At 57.2% G+C, this 19,893-nt stretch overlaps 1 protein-coding gene across 3 annotated transcripts in view; it reads left to right on the plus strand.

Moving 5' to 3' along the window:
- Positions 1–7,572, plus strand: part of MID2 (midline 2) — a 161,504-nt gene extending 153,932 nt beyond the window's left edge. For all 3 annotated transcript variants that reach the window (XM_075896588.1, XM_075896589.1, XM_075896585.1), the window contains one exon: positions 4,127–7,572. In XM_075896588.1, coding sequence (XP_075752703.1) covers positions 4,127–4,529 — 403 coding nt within the window. In that variant the 3' untranslated portion in view covers positions 4,530–7,572. The remainder of the gene's footprint in view (positions 1–4,126) is intronic.
- Positions 7,573–19,893: the final 12,321 nt, after the last annotated feature.

Consider the following 19,893-nt stretch of genomic DNA (forward strand, 5'->3'; position numbering starts at 1 on the left):
CTGTTCCCGGCGTTGCCGGAGTAGCAGGCGGCTCCTGGACGCTGCCGGCTGTGTGAAGAACAGCAGGGCTGGCAAGCGCGGGGGGGGGCGGGGGGGGGAAACATGGCCTCCGGCCCCCTGCCTTGGCAACCGCTTCTAATGCAGCATCTATCCAGACGGGGCCGGGATCGAGGAGGGCTGCAGCACCCCAGGCACGTACACCTGCTGTTTCCGCAGAGGGGTGTCGGCAGCCTGCGCTGTGCACTCACGACCCACAAGTGGAGCAGACACCTCCAGGGAGGTTGCCCCGTGGGCCCTGGCCTCGCTGCGGCGGAGTGGGACCCCTCCTGCTTGGTTTGCGTGGCCTTTGCACGTGTGCGCGGGGGAGCCGTGTGGGCCACGCTGCATGGATGGCAATTCACACAAGCCCCCGGCAAGGCTGCTGAGATTTGAAGAACAGAGCCAACTCCATCACGGCATGTCAATACCCTCTTCCCCATGTCAGATGCACCCTCCCGCCTGCTCCAGGACACTGCAGGGCCAAGCAAATGGCATTGAAAGGGTTCTGGGTTCAGTCACGCTCCTTAAAATCCAGGCAAAGCAGATACAGGGAATCACAGCAACATAGGGCTGGAAGGGACCTCTCGGGTCACCTGGTCCAGCCTTTTCCCAGGGGCAGGACCAAGCAAACCCAGCTCATCCCTCCAGGGGTTTGCCCCAAACCTCCAGGGATGGGGAGTTAGCAGGTTGTTTTTCTCCAGACTGCCCTTGCCCCCTTTTTTCAGCCTGTCCGTGGAGCTCAGCTTCTCCAGATCTTTCATTTCTGCTGCTCTCCTCTGCACGCTTTCCAGCTTGTCCCCCTCTTTCCTGAGGCGTGGTGCCCAGAACTGGACCCAGGACTCCAGCGATGTCGAGGGAGCAGGGCAGTTACCTTCCATGCCCTGCGTACGACAGGCCTGCTCACCCATCTCCACATGACCCGGCCTTTCCCATGTCACATCCCGTTGTCGCTCAGACTCAGGGCACCCCAGACCCACCCCACCGTCGCTGCACCTAGCCGGGGTTCCCGCCTCCCACATGCCTCCCCAGGGCAGCGCTTTGCCCTTCTCTGCATTGGTTTCCTCTTGCCGATTTCGGACCAACCGTCCAACTTGTCCAGGTCGTTCTGAATTCTGGTCCGAAAGCGCCTGGTGTCACAGCTGGTTTTATAAGCCTGCTCCAGTCCCCTCGCCACCTCACCTTAATGACAGTACCGAGGCCCAGACCAACCCGCTGGATGCACCCTCCCGGCCGCCGCGAACGACTCTTTGACTTGCTGCTTCCAACCAGTTGTGCCCCCGCGTCGTCGTCATTTTATCTAGAGCACACTCCCCTCTCCCCCCCGTCGGTTTCTGAGTATGCCATGCGGGACCACCTCCACAGCCTGACTCGATCCAAGATGGCTCCCCCAGCCACCCAGCCAGTCACCCGTCAGAGGAGGGAGGGAGGCTGACTGGGTAGGGTTTGTGTTTTGGCAAATCCATGCAGGCGGCTCCTCGTCCAGCTGCTCTGCAGGTGCTCACAGGCTGGTTGCTTAATGAGTGGAGGAGCTGATAAAACAGACCCGGCCAGTGCCTGTTTTCAGAAGGGGCATGTGAGCCTGTGGATCCCTTGTTGCCCGCTGGCCCTGGCCCTGGCAACGCATATGTCAGTGCAGGGAGCCTTGTGATACATGGAGAAACACCCGTTTCACCTCCTAAAATCAGCTGTAATTTTGCCTAGAGAGGCCCACTTCCATCAGAAAGCAGCCAGGCCCAGGGCCTGTGCCAGGCACGTGCTGTGAGCTGGGAGGCCTGCCAGCGTGTGCTGGCGTGTTAGCGTTCGCGCCTTCCCGCGCAGGTTGGTGCGTGCCAGGTAGCACGTGAGTGGTGCTAATGCCGGGCTCAGAGGTCCTGGCAGCCCGCCAGACGCATTTTGCATCCAGTCCGATCGTGGCCCAGCGTGGGAGTGTTTGTGCAGCTTCCCCGGCAGCCAGCACGTCCGCTGGCAAAGCGGGAGAAGATGCTAACCCCGGCGAGAGCAGACGCAGGGCCAGCCCATGCCTACGGGACAGAAAGCCAGAGGTCTCAGCCTCCAGGCCGTGTGGAGGTCGCAATCTGCTGCTGCACGAGTATGCTGGCAGATGGGGACGGTCCCAGACAGCAAGACAGGGCCCTCGGTCCATGGCCCAGGAACGCTGCACAGTGTGCAACCCCTGTAACGTCTGTCACTAGGCTCTGTGAGAGGAAAAGCGAGAAAAAGAGCCCTCCAAGAGCTCTGCTGCCCCCCAAACGTCATCCCCCCCAGCCCCAGCGTGTCCCTGCTGTGGCCAAGCCCTCCTGTAAAGTCCCTCTGGCTGCCCCGGACACCCTTTTCCTGGTGGAGAGGTGCTGAATGGCTCCATCCCACGTGTGATCCGTGCGGTCGCATAGGCCACAAGCTGCTCCCACACGGTCCCGTGTGGTGAGGTCCCTCAAGCTTCCCAGGCGTGACACAGAAAGCGCCGCTTCCTCCGGGGGCCCCGGCCGGGCTCGGATCTGGCGATGGGAAATCGTGGTGTGCTAAGGCCTGGCAGCCAGCTTTCAGGGCAGGCTCGGTTCCTGTTCCTCCTGGCGCACGTTCACCGGGAGCCATTACAGACGTGTCCTCCAGCTGATCCCTTTTTAAAGCTGTTTGGCTTTGGCTGTCACAGTGGGCCTAAAATGGAAGGCGGCTGGGCCACTTCTAGCTCTCCCTCCCCGGCGGGGGAGGCTGCACTTGGACGGGAAACCGCTCCTCTTCGCAGCCCTTCAGCAGGTTCCTTTTCTGCAGTGCGGAGCTGGCTTCCTGCTGCTTTGACAACGACCCTCGAGACGCTGTCTGTGCTCCGGGAGGGTCGGGGGAGTAGCAAACAGATGGTACAGTGTGGAGCAGCTGCCTGGCCTGCTCTCCGAAAACATCACAATTTCTTTGCTGACAACACTGTGAACGCGCCCAGGGATAAGAGGGAAGGGCCTCTTCTGGGCCAGCCACTGGGGACAAGCTGGGAAATGAAGAGTAGGAACGGTCAGTTTTCAGGAGAGAGGGAGGGCAGTAGGCGTGTCACGTAGGGGTCTGTTCTGGGACCGATCCTATGCAACATCATCAAAAATGCTCTGGAAAAGAGGGAAAACAGGGAGGTAGCATAATTTGCAGATGATGCAAAATTCCTCATGATAATTAAGGCCAAAGCAGACGGCAAAGAAGGGATCTCACCAAGCTGGGTACCTGGGCAACAAAATGGAAGAGGAAATTCAGTGCTGGTAAATGTAAAGTTGTGCACACTGGAAAACCTAATCCCAACTATGCCCACTAAACCAGTGTTCCTTAACCAGCGGTACGAGTACCCTCGGGGGCACTCGAGAGAAGTCTGGGGGGACGTCGACACAACTGAAATTTGGAGAAAACTGAATTTTTGTTTTAAGTTTTATGGCACTTTATTATTTTTGTACTTTTTACACCCAAAAATGTAATCGCACGCCCGGCTGCAATTACGTTGTTTAAATAAATGTCTTGCAAGGGTAGAAAACATTTTTGTGTGTCTGAAAACTGTAGGTACTGGGGGTACTTATAATTTTTTCTAAAGGGGTACTTTATAAAAAAGGTTGAGAAACACTGTTCTAAACGATGGGCTCTGAATTTGCCGTTACCACACGTGAGAGAGAGAGAGAGAAAGAGAGAGAGATCTCAGAATCCGGGTGGCTAGTTCACTAAACACATCCAGGTGAGGTGCAGCAGCAGTCAGAGAAGCAAACTGAATGTTAGAAACCAGGAGCAAAGGGAGAGATGAGAAGATGGAAAATTCTGAATGGTGCATGCAGTTCTGGGCACTCAGCCCAAAAGAGCTCTATGGTATGAGGAGAATGACTTTATGGAAAGCTGGGAGTTTTTCCAGGGGCTGTTTCTTGGGAACTCCATGGTCACCTGTCCCCCGAGGTGGTTCATTGACCAAACCCCCGTCCCCAAGAGATGCACCAAATTTGAAGGGAATCGTGGTAACCGTGGAAATTTTAGGGAAACTTTTAAATTCATGGCTGAGCCCTTGGGGACATGGTCTGTGGATTGTGGAGGGTCTGAGTCGGTGATGTGTGTCCACTGCCCTCTCTCCTAGGTACGCCATTGGCATCGCCTATAAGTCAGCCCCCAAGAACGAGTGGATCGGCAAGAACTCCTCCTCCTGGGTCTTCTCCCGCTGCAACAGCAACTTTGTGGTGAGACACAACAACAAGGAGATGCTGGTGGACGTTCACCCGCAGATGAAACGCCTGGGCGTGCTCCTGGATTACGACAACAATGCCCTGTCCTTCTACGACCCGGCCAATTCCCTCCATCTCCACACCTTCAGCGTGTCCTTCGTCCTGCCCGTGTGCCCCACCTTCACCATCTGGAACAAGTCGCTGATGATCCTGTCAGGCCTGCCAGCGCCGGACTTCATCGATTACCCAGAGCAGCAGGAGTGTAACTGCCGGCCGCAGGAGTCCCCATACGTCTCAGGGATGAAAGCCTGCCACTGAGCAGCAGCCAGCTCCAGGGCGGAGCACGGGGAAGGCTCCTAGGGCTTCTGAGCAGCTGGACTGGAAAGCAGGCCCTGCCGCCAGGGACCCCGCGCTCTGCCAGCGAGCCTCCTTCCCCCCGCCACGGGAAACACAAAACTTTGCAGGCGATGGAAATAGACTTCGTGGCGGAACTCCGTTTGCGCGGGAGGGGATTGCGAAACTCTGGTGGTGGCAGGGGAGCGTTCCTCCAGCTGGACCGTCCCGCTGCTCATTTGGGGCGAGTGGAGAGGGGGATGGGCAGTGCGGGTTGCAGGGACCTTTAGGAGATGTGGGGAGGGGACGGGGTGGCCTGGTAGAGGAGCAGGCCAACTGGCTCCGTTCCGGGGGGGGGTGCCACCAGCCGTGTCTCAGGAAGGATCCGTCCCGGCAGCGGCACAGCTTTCGGTGCCACCCAGCAAGGTTGCCACAGCCACGTGGAGCCAGTCACGCCCTCGCCAACTTCCGAGGGTGGGACCCGCTGGGAGCAGCTGTGTGTTTAACTGGCGGGGTGCACGGCTCCTGCCGCTCGAGGGGGGCTGAGACCTGAAATCCAGCTCTCCCCGGCGCTCCCTTTCCTTCCGTTGTCACTGCTCCTATGGGAGGCTCTGCCTCGATAGCCAGGGAGGCTCCGGCCCCGCTCGGGCGGGCACCCAGTCTGTGTGAAATGCACCAGCGGAGGTGGTGGGCGGTGGAGAGCCAGGACCCACCAAGCAACGCTGCTGTTTGGCCCAGAGCTAGGTTGAGACGTGGCTGTCCCCAGCCTCTCCTGGGATAGCCTAGGCCGCCCCCTGGAAAGCATGTGTGCCCTGGGAGTGGGGAAGGAGCCCCGAGGGACCTGGGGCTGCCCCCAGGCAGGGGGAGGGGAGGCTGGCCAGGCAGCATGTCTCCAGAGAAGCAGAAAGCCAGTGGGCGTGAGGTGTGACTACTGTAGAGCACAAGGACTGTTCATTATTTATGACTGTGACGGCACGTTGGGGGTTCCCCGTCTCCTGCACCCCGAAATGGCACAAACAGACTGCACCAGCCAGTGGAATTGAGGGTGGTTTATTGCTCCTCCAGCACAGCGCAGCACAGATGTAATCTGGTCACAGGAACTGGGCTAGGATGCCTCAGGCCCCCTTGAGATGGGGGAGACTGGGCCCCTAAACTCCAGCTCCTCTCCCTAGGCTGTCTCAACCATGCCCTCCGACAGCCAGCAACCAACTCCCTAACTTCCAGCCCTGCCCCCCAGCCAAGGCAGCATTCCACCTTCCTTTGTTCCTCTCCATGGGGGGTGTCTGGCCACTGGTTTGCATAGTGACTCATCCTGTTTTGCTGGGTCGTGGTACCCACGGCAGCCAGTGGGGGTTCCCCCAGAGCCAGCAGCATAGAAACCAGCCAGGTACCCCCACTACGTCACAATGACCTAGAGCTGGATCGCGGCCCCGCGCAGCCCTGCTCTGAATGCACTTTCTCCTCTGGGCGCCGGGGGGGGGGCTGGGCTCCAAGGCAGGAAAACCCCGAGGACAGTTGTGAGCACGGCAGCGTGGCCTACAGCGTTCTCTGGCCAGGGCCGGCAACCCCACCCCCTCGCACGCAGAGACTTGCCCCATGCCTTTGTGCCCCCCATGTCCCGCCTGGTCTGACCCCGTCGGGCTGGGACGTCATGCCCTCACTGGAACCAGGACTGAGCAGGGACGACCGGCCGCTCTTCCCCTCCTGACAGGGGAAGTGGGTTGTGTGGGTGTGACTGGCGACAGGAGAGGGGTGGGGGAGACACCCAGAACACACCAAACGTGGCCATCTGGGGCCTTTGAGTGGCTTGGGGAGAGGGGTTTCTAGGGGGTGACGGGCCACTTTGCGCCAGGCTGGGAACCCAAAGGCTGTTTTGGTTCCCTGTCTCTGGTCGAGGCGGCGGCAGGAGGCCCTGCGCTCTTTGTCCCTAAACCTCAGGGGCCAGTTCAGAGCCAGGGCAGGTTTCTGTTGGCCTGAGCCACTGATGGCGGCAGGTGTGGGGGGAGAGTCACGTCTCCATTCCTGGCTGGCCCTGCAGCTGACCCCAGAACTGGCTGAGGCAGCTGAATTGCCAGCTTGGGGTTGACGTGTTTCAAAGCCACAAGGGGTTCCCGGTGAGTGCTGGCCCCGTGCGCCGACCCAGAGGTGACGTGACAGAAGCTTCCTCAGACGGAAGCCCAGAAGCTGCAGCTGGATTTGAACGGTTGGGGAACCGGGGGGGCGGAGCTTTCTGGGTGGCCCTGTCGCTGTTTCGACAGGAGCGTGGCCAGAGGGCGTTGCCACACCCGTTAGCTCGGTGCACACATGGCACTGATGGCGTGTCCCAGGGTCTGGCGGGAGGGCGCGGTGAAGGGCTTGCCTGGGCCAGTGGAAATGGGCAGCACAACACAATTAGTGGGCAGGCCGGGGGCCAGCCACCTGCATTTCCCCGCTGCTGGTTGCTGCAAACAGCCCCCGGCACGGCTGCTGTCGGAGGGGAGGGATGGCTGTGCTGGGGCGGGCAGGAACAACCCTGCGGAACTCAGTCCACATCGGGCACCTTCCCAAGAGTACTGTGCCCTGCAGCTCCAAATGGGCCCTCGGACCTCCCCTGCTGCTTCTCCACCTTTGCCTTCTACCTGTTAGCAAGCATCCCATTGGTGGAAATGCCTAGCGGCGTGGGACGCTGCGGCAGGTCCCGCCAATCCGAGCCCAGCCGGCCCCTGCTGCCCACGGCTGGGACGTACGTAGAAACACTTTCTCCTGTGGCCGCCGTCCCGTGGGAGGCCAGTGGCAGGATCGGTTGACGTCACCGCAGGAAGTTCATGTGTCCTCTGTATTTCTGCCTCTTGCAGGGCCCTGCTGCTGCTGGCTGCTTCTGTCATAGTAAACCCATTGTATCTGACTCGGGGGGTGGTGCAAATCTGGGTACAGTGAACCTGTCATCCTTTCTCCTCATATGTAACATAACTACGTTTGGGGATTTTTTTGGCAACTTCTTTGTTAATGTGTATATATATATAGATAAATATAATATAATATATATCTACGTACTGGCGTGTCTGCGTATGGAGGGGCCACTCCCCCACCTGACAGTCCGGTAATCGCCTCTTCTGACATTGTATTGTTGTACCAGAGGGCACAATGTGGACCAGGCACCCTTGGAACTAAGGAAGGATAAGGGAGTCCAGATTGTAGGGAGGCTAGGGGGCTCCTCCAGCAGTCAGTGTATACTGACACTCGCCGGGGAATTCTCTGGCCCTTTGGCTAATCTCTCCCAGCCCTTTCCGATAAGGTACCTGCCTTCGGAGCCAGAGATGGAGAGGACACGAAAGTCAGTTGTTAGCACCAGAGGCCACAACTTGCCCCCAGAGCAGGGCTCCACTCCTCAGCCGTTTCACACGGAGTCTTGTCAAATCACCTTTGCGCTCTCGTCCCTACTGATCGTCAGTTGGGAATCCAAAGCCACGCAGTCGGCTAGTTCCCGTCGGAGGGAGGGGGAAGGACGCTGCTACACACAGCCAAGGCACCTTCACTAATACAAGGCTCCAGTAGCCAGGTCGCAGAGGTAGCCCTGTTTACACACATTAGTGTGTGAAAAGAAATGGGGGCAATAAACTAGCCCATCACAGCTGTGACAGGGTCAGGCCAGAGGGTACAGAAGAGTGGACATCCCATCTCTCCCCTTACGCCCCTTTCTATCGCCTAAGTTCCTTCTCCGGGGCTGGCCCGACTCAGCTGTGGCCTCGTGTCATGTCAGGCCACCAGAGTCATTGCGCGAGCAAACGCTAGTCAGTTCTAGACATCATCTGCCAGGCTGTGAGCAAGGGGGCTGCTGCCCTTCCCAGCCCTGCGTCGTCGTTCAGAGCTCCCGGCCGTGGCCCCGCCTGACCGAGCTGGCTGGGGAGGGCTGCCTGCTTCCCCGCTCCGTGATGGGCGCTTCCTTTTATTGGTGGTGCATGATTCCAGGGGCTGTTTGTGCTGCCGTGCGGCGCTCTACACTCCAGCCTCGTTCCCGCACCTTGGCCCTTGCCGCTGTCGCACGTTCCCTGTTCCGGCTTCGCTTTCAGCAGCTTCCCCCAGCTACATTGACACTCGCCGGGGAATTCTCTGGCCCTTTGGCTAATCTTTCCCAGCCCTTTCCGATCGCTCTGTCTGCACCGGCGTTTGCAGTTCCTCCCTGCGACATCCCCCCAGGATGGCCCCTCGGGGCCCCCGGACGTCACTGCCTCCCCTGCAGGCCATGCCCCAGCCCTGCCCTGGCTCGTCAGACTGGGGCCAGGGAGCTCTGCGGTGGGTTTGTGACTGAGGCTGGGGCAGAGGGCCGGCATACAGGGTGAGGGCTCAGGGGTGGGGCTGAGGATGGAGGGTTTGGGGTACAGGATGTTCCAGGGAGAGAGGACACCCCCCAGCCCTCTGTCGCTGCAGCAGCTCAGGGCCAGGTGAGAGGCATCTCTCTACTGCCCCAGCAGTTCCACTGGGCACAGCTGGGACAGGTCCAAGCTAGGCTGGGTGGAGGCCAGGGAAGGGGCACCTGTCCCCTGGCCAGAGCAGCTCCGGGTCAGCTCCATCCAGGAGCCGGCGGGAAGAGGCACTTCTCCCAGCCACAGCAGCCCCTGGCCAAGGGATCTCTCCCCGCTGCATCCCTGAGCCTCTGCACGGGGCTCAGCTTTCAGCCACGTGGCCATGCAGCTTAGGGGGGCCCAGCTCCAGCGGTAAGACGGAGGGTTAAAGACACAGTTGCCCTTTGCCGTGTGCGTCCTGTGTCCCAACATAAGCTCATAGCACAGGGCCTGGAAAAGCCTGGGAGGGCTCTGTCCACCCGCCAGCCCCCACATGCCTTGCTGAGACAGAAAGTGTATCCCTGGCTCCTTTCAGTGGGCACAGCAAATGCCCCGTGGTGGGCCATCGAGGCTGGGCAGTGCTAATGCCAGTCGGGCAGGGGTGCCACCCGGACAAGGCATACGTTTGGAAAATCAGCTCTAGCGACACACCTCTAACCCACAGCGCCAAGGGAACACAAACATGAACAAGGCCATCTTACCTGGCCAATCAGAACGTTTTCATGGACCCCTCCCAGGGCCTCGCTGGCAGATTTCTTGCAATTCAGTCTGCCACCTCTTCCGCCCAGCGTCACAGAAGGGGAGCACCAACGGCCTCTGAAGGATCCCCAGCGAGGAGACGCCAGCTGGCAAGGGGAGGGAATAAATGCCCCATTCTCTGGGGAAGAAGCACGACGCACAAAGCCACAGAAGACTCAGCTTGGGCTTGTTGAGCAAAGTGTCTGAAATATTTATAAAGTGGGAAACATACGGTGCAAACCAACACTGTAAAATGAAATATTTCTTACCTTAGTCCTTTGCTTCAGGCTTTTTCCCATGAAACATTAAACGCCAGCGCTCTGAGCCGGGCCTGGAGATGGTGCAGCTGCTTTTGTTAGTGGGACAAATCTACAGCGTGCGCCGCGGATCAAACCGCGCCCGTCGGGATGCGAAGAAAAGATCCTTCGCTGGGGCGCTGCTAATGCCACATTTCTGTGGACCAAACCAGTTCCGCATCTGTAGGGCCAGCGCCAGGTCACGGCCTGGGATGGCAGGCGGCTGCATTGGCGGGTCCCTGCTTTCCACACCCTGTTTTCAGATGTACCGAGAAGCCACTAAACCGGCTGCTACCGTGGTAAGCCTAGGCTCGGGGGGGGGGGGGGGGGGGGGGAGAGAGCGCGCTGGGGGGAGATGATCACAGTGGGCCCTTCTGGTCTTTGAATCTAGGATTCTCTGAGCTGTTCTCCCACCTGCGGCCCATCGTGTGCGTGGAGGGGGAGTTCTGGGGCAGAGACTGCCTTTCTGCAGGGCACTATAGGTCCCTGTTACAGGGCCAGGCTTCCTAGACCACCACGGCCAATGACCTCTCCAAACCTGCCCCAGCAAGCTCCGTGCAAGTTCCCCAGCGCATCAAGCACCCTCAGCAAGTAGCCAGCTGAGATTCTGGAGCTGGGGAGATGTCTCAGGTCATAGACAAGGGACCAGAAAAGCTGGGAACAGAAGCTTTCACCCGCCTCTGCCCACTACCAAGCCTACCCTGCAGGCGGGAGTGGGGCCAAGGCCAGACACAGGGGCCGCGGTGTGCCCACACCCATCCATTTGTCAAGAGCATAACGTCTCTGGGCTCAGGCGGTGACTGAGCATCCTGGGAAGACGCTGCCCTTCCTGCCCTGGCCTCGGTCCCATGCCGGGGTGAGGGCTACAGACGGCTGCCAGCCAGCACCCGCCTCCTATGGCAGGACCCCAGGGCCCTGCGTTAGACGCACCCTGCACAACGGGTCAGGAGACACACCTACGGCATGGCCAGGGAGTCCCGGGAAGGACTCTGGATAGAGTGCCCAACTTCTGCTCCCAAGCCCTGCGAGAGGGGCCGGCAGCAGCCAGCAGCCCCAGGCCGTGCAGGACACGCTATCGTGGCATCTGATCGCTCTGCGGAGGCGGCGCTGCAAGTGTTCGGAACAGAGAGACGGGCCAGTTCATTGGAAGAAGGGCCGATAGCGAAGGCCACGAGACGCGGCATCCACAGCACCCAGCCACAGAGCCATGCTGCCCTCCCTGCTCTGGCAGCAGGCTGGAGAACCGGCTCCCCAGACAATGCCACTGACCCGGCTCTGCTCAGACTGCAAGCTGGGGCCGCGCTCTGCTGCACCAAGGCTAGCGAGAGGCCCCAGCTCAGGCCCCAGTGGCTTTTCCTTGCTTAGGCACCGCAGCTGAGCAGGTCTGCATGAAAGATTCAGGCCGTGCAATCTGCTGGGGCGTTGCACTGGGGCAGGCGCGCTTTCATTCTGGCCACCCTGCCATGTCAGAGAACTCAGGCCAGTGATGGGCAGCTGCTGCGTCGCAGACAGGGCCGGCTGGCCTACGGACCCTGGGGGCCTCCCCCACAGAGTCAAACACAAAGAAAGTCGGCCTGTGGCTTACATCCAGACAAGAGCTTCAGGGTCCTGCCTGAGCTATTTCTACTGCACTCAAGCCCCACAACGAGCCTCTTCCAACGAAGCACCCTTATGGGACAGGGGCTGGAAGAAGGGGGGGGGGAGTTACGCATCTTCTGCAGTGACTTTCTAGGTGTGCCCCCCTCGGGGTGCTCCACGGATGTGGCCTGCAGGCCGTATTTTGCCCAGGCCTGCTCTCGCATGAGGGGTAATGTCAGAAGCTTAACATGGAACAGTGCAGCTGGCAACCCACCCGATGGAGACTGTCTCAATTGCCAACATACCCACAGGAGCCGCCCACCGCCGGAGACTTTCGGAAGGGTCTGTTCCTACCCACACCCTTCAGACATCCAGGGTAAGGACGCACCGTCCTGCCTCAGCCGATGTGGCTTTGGGGGAGGAGTCAGGAGATCCCTCCATTTTCCCGAGCAGGAGGTGCGAGGTGGAGTGACAGCAGCTGGGCTTTGAGGGGCAGGTTGAGGTGCCACTGGAAACGAGCAGCCGAGGAATCCCGAGACAGCCAGGCTTAGGCAACACCAGCACTCCAGGTGCAGGGAATGACAGAGCTGGCCCCAAAGGAGGTGGTGAGGGAGGAGCTCAGAGACGCAGCCTGGCAGTTGGTAGCCTCCGTCCTACACAGCTGGAGACAGAGGATGGGCCGGCTGAGTCCACCATAGACAAGGAATTCTGCCCAGCGAGGCGTTTCAAAGTGACACCTGCTCCTCTGTGTGGAAACGGTACCAGCATGGGGAGGTGGGACGGAATTTTCCCCACGGTTAGCCTGGCAGCAGCCTCGGGGGCATTTGCCTCCCCCTCAGCATATGAACATGGGCTGCTTGCCAGGAGGACGAGCAGTTCCCTGGCTTTGTCCGGGCGTGGGGCACATAACAGTCTAGTCAGCGGCTCCCAACCTTCTCCCTTCTGAGCCCTCCCCCCACCCCAACGTGCGACAGACACTGGCTGAGAGCCAGACACACCCTGGTCTCAGTTTGGTGGCTGGGCTGGGCGTGCAGATGCTGGGGGAGGGGAGTGCTGGTGGCCTGTGATACCGGGAGGTCAGACTAGATGTTCCAGTGGGTCCATCTGGCCGTAAACTCTATCGCTCTGCAGGTGCTCCCGAGCTACAGACCCCAGGAAAAAGCAGCCTCTCTTACTGCTCACCAGTTCGGCCAACTAACGTCCGTGCCTGCAGCCCAAAGCACCAGGGACTCCAGTCCTGGGGAGGGACCCTCCTGCCCCCCCACCCCATGGGAGGGAAAGCACATTACCACGTTCTTGGCCACGGAATCTGGTTCCTCGGGTGTGAAGGTGCTTGCCAAAGGCCTCGTGCTGCACCGGTGCAGAGACCAGCTCGGTGCGTGAAACCCAGTTCAGAGTCCCAGGACTTGGCTGGCTGAAGCGGGAGTGTTCCGGCCATGAGGCAGCCAGGCCCAGAGCACCCTAAGGAGCCCCAGGGAGACCTCGGAAATCCAGCGGGGCAGCTTGCTCCAGGCTGCCGGTGTCAAAGGGGATGTTTCCCTTTGAGAGAGATGGGAGCTGAATCCTCAGAATATTCCAAAGGCCTTGAAACTTCCTCTTCGCTGCCCTTCTCACACTCCCCCCCCAAACTCCGCACAGACTAGTGCTGCATTTCTGGGCTCCAGACCTACCATGGAGGTTTAAACAAAGACCTTAACTGGATCACCCGCCACAGTCCACATCCTAATGACACAGAAAGCCAAACACCAGGTACCTCAGAGTACTTAGAACCCATTCTATCAGCTTCCATTCGCATGGACACTATTTTTTTCTTCTTTCCTTTCCCTCCCCACCCCCTCTCTTTCTCTGCTATATATTTGGAGCCTGGATCCCTTAACTCCGGTCATCTGAAGAAGTGGGCTGTGCCCACGAAAGCTCATGACACCGTCTATGTGTTTTGTGAGTCTGTAATTGAAAAACCTTTCAAACAACGACTGGCCCTGCAGCACCTCAGAGGCGAACACAGCTACCCCCTGGAAATTTCTGTGGTGCTCGCCAATGTACGGGAACCGTTCCCACAGGCTGAAGCATTTCTACCATGTAACTTCTGCTCATCCGCCTCGTACAGTTTCCATCACGGTCCCAAACTGACCCAGCGAGGTGAGTTACATTTCTTTGCCTCTGTGTTTTGTTTCTTTTGGGGCTTTTCTCTGATGCCGTCCCGCTCTGTGTTCCAGGGAATGTGGGCCATTGTTTGAGGGTCACGTGTGCAAGTCAATTGCTGATCGATGAGATGTGCACACGCATGGCAGGTTGCTGCAGGAAAGAGAAGGCACTTTGGGGGGCAAAGGTGAAAACGGAACGTGGAGGCTGGAAAACGCCGCACGCTGAGTGTCACAGGGGCACCAAATGGAGCGGAGAGCGCTTTTGGAGCCAGCCGAGAGGCGTGGGTCGGCCCGGGAAGCGTTAGCACAGCGCTGCCTGTGAGCCGTGCTTGCTGCCAGAGGTACAGCCACCCGGAAAGAACACCCATGGTTCCTGACGAACCCCACCCCGCTCCTGCCACGGAGGCAAGCGCCCTACCCAGCACTGCGGCAGCACAGCATGTGCCATTCTGCTATATTCCCGCAAGAGAGGGCAAGCAGGCAATGGGACGAGCATCTCAGCACCACAAGGCCAGCGGGGAGCGTCCAGACACCAGGCACGTTGGGAGGGGCCGTTCCTGGGAACTGGTTTCATGCCACTTGGCTGGCTGGATACCAGGCGAGGCGCCCTGCACACCCAGAAATGCGCCGGCGCCAGCATAGCTCCGTGAGCCATCCGCCAGCCCTGAACTGCGACACGGGGGCTCCTCGGGCAGCTTCCCCGCAAGGGCTGAACACTCTTTGTGCAAAGCAGGGCCCCATCCTGCATTCCCAGCCCCCGTCCTTCCCAGGGCAGCCCCTAGACACAGCCCTGGCACAGCACTGAGTGGAACAGCAGTTCAGCCCCAGCCTGTAGAACTGAACCCGCCACGCCCCCACCCAGGGCTCCTCTCGAGCTGCAGCCCCCTTCCACCACGGCCTCGGCACACGAGGTGAGGTGCGGGCCGACTGCACACGACACTGATGGGAAAAGCCACCTGCTCCATGTCCAATCCCAGCGCTGCCACGGTTCAGTCGGCACCCGCCGCACGGTCTAGCGACGCCAGCACAGTTGGTCCCAGGTGCCCCTCTTGGCTACAACAGCCTGGCAGCCCACGCGGCCCCTCGCTAGCCCAGGGGCCCATCACTGCCCCAAGAGTGCACTTAAACCAGGGCTAAAATCCCGTATTACACATTCCTTCCTGGTCCCACGGCCATGCGGAGCCAGTGCGCCCCTCTTGCCTGGCCCCGCAACGATTACAGTGGCTGTTATAACGCCTCCCTGAAAAACTGCCCGTAATGGAATGGCTGAACTTAGCCTTCAGCTTTCACCCAGCGGCTCTTCAGGGGATAGGCGCGTTTCCATATCTTTTTGCTCAAGAATTCACTCACCTTGGCAAGGGAGTGTTTAAAACGCCTCGTCTGCATCTCCCGTTTCCTCCCGCCCTGCAAAATAAGAGCTCCGCAGTGGGTGAAAGCCGCCCGGTGCCGCGGGACGGTGTGTAATGAGGACTACGCACCACTCAGCGTGAGGGCTTACTGGAGATTAACCAGGAGAAAGTGAAGGGTGATTTGATTATAGGCCATAAGTACCTACGCGGGGAACAAGTATTTAATGCTGGGCTCCGCAGCCTACTCGAGGAAGGAAGAACATGATCCAAAGGGTGGAAGAAGAAGCGAGACACATTGCCACGGGAAACCGGGTGCACATTTGGAACAGTGAGAGGAATTAACCACTGGAAGAACTGGCCAAGGAGAGCAAGACGAGGGCAGGTTGCTAAAACATGCCAGGATCCAATCCGAAAACACGGTGCTCCTCAGAACCTTCCTGCGCGGTGGCGTTACCGAGGGACTCCACAACCGGGTGGGGGCCAGGTCCCAGTCAGTCCCCGAGGCTCAGAACACTAGGGCTCTCGGGGTACCTCTACACTGCACATTAATTTCAAAATAAGCTATTCCAGAGTAGTTCTTCCAAAATAGCTTATTTCGAAATAGCACATCTACGCTGCAGGGAAGCCTCAAAATGAGTCGGAGGCAGGCTTCCCTAATGCAGACGTGCTATCTCGATTTACAGCCCGAGGGGGCACTGGAGAGGAATAATGTAGAATGGCCCTGGGGAGGGGCTATTTCGACACAGCAGCAGTGTATCGTCTTCATGCCTTCTTGCAAAATAGCTATTTTGGAATAGGCGTTATTCCTTGTAGAATGGGGCTTACAGATTTTGGAATACGCCGCCCGTTATTTCAAAATTATTTGGAAATAACGGAATGGCTGTGTAGAAACTCGCACCATGGAATGCCACCCAGCTGCGTAGCAGAGCTGTGTTTCTACTAGTGGTGCACAGCTGCACATGCCTTGGTGCATGTAACAACATTTATTCCGCACATGAAAAATTAGAGGGCACGTTACTTAGAGGACTACTGAATATTTCCCCATTCACACTCTGAAAAACACGGTCACGACAGGGTTTTCAAAGGAAGAGATTTGGCTGGTGACCCCATATGGGGGGTCAGCATCTGGCTCCCTGAGACGCCCTAACGAGTTTGGAAGCTTTGCTCTGAAATCCTTGCTCTCAGGTTGGGCTGTGTCACTCACAACTCTAGATGCAGGTCAGGGAGCATCACCTTCAACTCCAGAGGGCTGCCCACCCAAGCCACTGACCAGGGCAATCCGGAAACAAGGGAAGGAATTTGTAATTAAATTGCCATTCGATGGGTGGCAGATTGTCTGGCAGCTGACGGTGAGCAAAAATGTTCTGCTCTGTCATGTTTTATCAGCATGAAAACCATTTGCAAGTGCTCTAATTACAGTCCTAATTGCCAATGTGATTAGGGGCCTACAGCTGTTTATTAAACGGGTGTCACCCTCAGCCAGCAATCAGTGGGCAAGAAGGTTTAATTAATTGATTCATGCATGGGGTGAGGAGAAGTAATGGCCCAAAGTCGGGGTTACATTTCAGCCTTGGATTGCACTGACTTGGATGAGAGTTGCTGGGAAAACACCCCTTTGGAACAAGCCAGGTAACGATTTAGGTTCCAAACTTTGGGCACCCAGTTTTGAAAGCACGAGGCACAGTCTGAGAGAGTCTGGCTGGTTAAACCTGTCTCCCCATCATGGGTGGGCCCAGAGCCACAAGCAACAGAACCAGAGCTCAATTTAGGGTTGCCAACTTTTTAATGTCTATAAACCCGATTGCCCTGCCCTGCCTGTTAAGACGCAAGAGCGCACCATTCCATTGTGGAGGGGTGAGAAGAAGTCTGGCAAGAGACCACCCTGGCTTAGCCAGGAGATCTTACATGATCAAAACATCAAAAAGAGTCCTACCAAATGTGGAAACCAGGTAGGGTTGCCAGGTGTCCGGTATTGACCTGGACAATCTAGTATTTTCATCCCCTCTCCAGTAAAAAAAATTCTGAAAATACCAGACACCTAAAATGTCCGGTATTTTCTGATTTTTTTTCCCGGCCAGGAGGCGAAAATCCCCGGTGCTTACTTGGTTCTGCAAGGGAGCTGTCTGGCATGGAGCAGGAAGACAAGATGGCAGATGGTCACCGGCAACCTCAAAGGCATTTCTTACAGGGGTCATGCTGGTTTGGTTTTGCTTAATAACTCTCGGGGTCCTTTTTTTTTCTTTCTTTTTTGCTCAACAACTTTGGTCTCGCCCGTTTTTTTTCTCAACAGAATTTTTTCCCCGGTGTTTTTTTTTGGAGGGAGGGGAGGAGAGGGGCGTTTTGGTAGTTTTGGTTAAACCATCTGGCAGGAAGTGGGTCTGGCCCACGAAAGCTCATCATCTAATAAACCATCTTGTTAGTCTTTAAAGTGCTACATTGTCCTGCATTTTGTGGCAACCCTAAAGCCAGGTCAAAGTACAAAGGGTGAATATAAACTAATACCACAGGTATGTAGGGGCAACATTAGACCAATGCACAAAACAAGCACAGTCTAGCTACAGACAAAGGGTAACAAGAAAACATTCTACAAATATATTTGAAGCAAGAGGAAGTCCTAGGACAGGGTAGGCCCATTGCTCAGTGAAGAGGGAATAAACAATAACAGAAAATGTGCAAATGGCAGAGGTGCTTAACAATTTCCTTGGGTCTGTTTTCACCAAGTGAATGTCAGTGAAAATGGGGTAGGTTTAGAAGTTAAAATAAGAAAAGACCACGTTAAAAACAACTTAGAAAAGTGAGATGTTTGCAAGTCACCAGGGCCAGATGAAATGCACCCTAGAATACTCAAGGAGCTGATAGAGGAGATATCTGAGCCACTTTGAAAAATCATGGAAGTTGGGAGCAATTCTACAAGACTGGACAAGGGCAAATCTAGTTCTCATTTATAAAAAGGGAAATAACTCAGGAAACTACAGACCAGTCAGCTTAACTTCTGTGCCAGGAAAGATAATGGAGCAAGTAATTAAGGAATCCATTTGTAACAGTGTGACATGATTGCAAAAAGAGAAACCTCTTTCTGGGATGCATTAACAGACACAAGGAGTCATTCTTCCACTCTACTCTGTGCTGATTAGGCCTCTATTGGAGTGTTGGGTCCAGTTCTGGGCACCACATTTCAAGAAAGATGTGGAGAAACTGGAGAAGGTCCCAAGAAGAGGAACAAAAGTGATGAAAGGTCTAGAGAACATGAGCTCTGAGGAAAGAGTGAAAGAATTGGGCATGTTTAGTTTAGAAAAGAGAAGCTGGAGAGGGGACGTGAAAGCAGCTTTCAAGTACCTAAAAGGTTGTTACAAGCAGGAGGGAGAATAACAGTTCTCTTTGGCCTCTGAGGACCAGACAAGCAGCAAGGGGCTTAAACTGCAGCCAGGGAGGTTGAGGTCGGACATTAGGAAAAACTTCCTGCCTGTCTGGGTGGTCAAACATTGGAATAAATTGCCAGGGGCGCTGTGGAATCTCCATCCCTGGAGATATTTCAGAGCAGGTTGGACACGCACCTGTCAGGGATGGGCTAGACAGTGCTGGTCCTGCCATGAGGGCGGGGGACTGAACTCGATGACCTCTCCAGTTCTAGGGTTCTACCATTCTATCATTTGGGGTGGTTTAATGTTTCAGCTTAAGGAACAGCGGACACTTGAAGAGAAGGGAATCGCTTCGGTTCTTCTCTTGGCTTTATGTCGTCACATCTCTGTCCCCGACAGCAGCACAAGCAGAAAGGAGCGGAGAGAAAGCAAATCCGTTCAGACGGGCCGGCGGCTGTGGGGGACTGGGACAGCTACCCATCCCACCTTTGTCTGGAGCCCTCACATGACCCAGAGCAGCAAGATTTCACGCTCTCACTTCCTAGAACAGGCTACCTGCAAATAAAAACACTGGTGAGTTCGTGCACCTGGGCATGCGCCTCTGGCAGAGCGTCATTAACTGTGACCAGAGGGGACAGGCTGGCTCCCATGCCGGCTCGCAGGGGAACAGAAGGGTGGGATGGACACTGCTGCTTTGTCCTGGGTCCCTGCAGCACCGCGGGCCAGTCATGGTCTGAAGGGCGCCGGAAAGGGGCCCCTGCTGGGATCTGGAAAGCAGAGGGGTGCTAGAGGAAGGGAGGAGTGGAAAAGGCCTGGTGTGATGCTGACAAGCCATGAGATGCAAGCCAAGACCCAACTCCCTCATGCCCAGGTCACCTGGCTGCTAGCTTTGCTCAGGCAGGTCTTAGTCTGGTGCTAGACTCCACGAGTTGCTCGTACGTTGCGCTTGCGTGAATCTCCCTTGTGCTGTTGGGTGCTCCGGGCTGGGAGAAAAACGTCCATTTAGCTTTGACAATGCACTTGTGAGCCCCGGCCCGGGAACCGGCTCCCACCGCCCAGCCTGGCAGGCTGTTGAACTGGCGAGTCGGCCGTTATGGGACAAAGCTTTTCTGGCCCCACCCAGCCAGAGCGAAACGGGGCCCAGGGCCCATCCCTGGCTTCCAGCGCTGGAGGAGGGAAGCAGAAATCGCTGGTGGGAAGATTTGTCATCTCTGCTGTTTGAGCTCGCCCGGGGCCAAACTGAAGGCAGCGATCGCCAGGGGCTGCCCCAAAAGGCGCAGAGATCTGACGCTCACTGCAGCTCCGTCACTGCTCGGAGTTACAGGTGAACAACTTTGCTGGCTTTGCCCTGTTGATGCCCCTCTTGTTTCTCTTCCTAGCTAATAAGCCTCTCGCTGGTTGATTACAGGCTTGGCCTCGGGCGCTGGCTGTGGCGTAGGATCTCGGGTACGCGATCTGGGGTAAGTGGGACAGGAAGCGACCTGTGTGTGTGTGTGTAGCGGGTTGGTGCCAAAGATCATTTCTCACTAAGGCCAGTCTGTCGGGAGCATCTAAGGCCCCATC

The sequence above is a fragment of the Pelodiscus sinensis genome, chromosome 13 (genome assembly GCF_049634645.1).
Source record: "Pelodiscus sinensis isolate JC-2024 chromosome 13, ASM4963464v1, whole genome shotgun sequence".
NCBI classification, from domain to species: Eukaryota; Metazoa; Chordata; order Testudines; family Trionychidae; genus Pelodiscus; species Pelodiscus sinensis.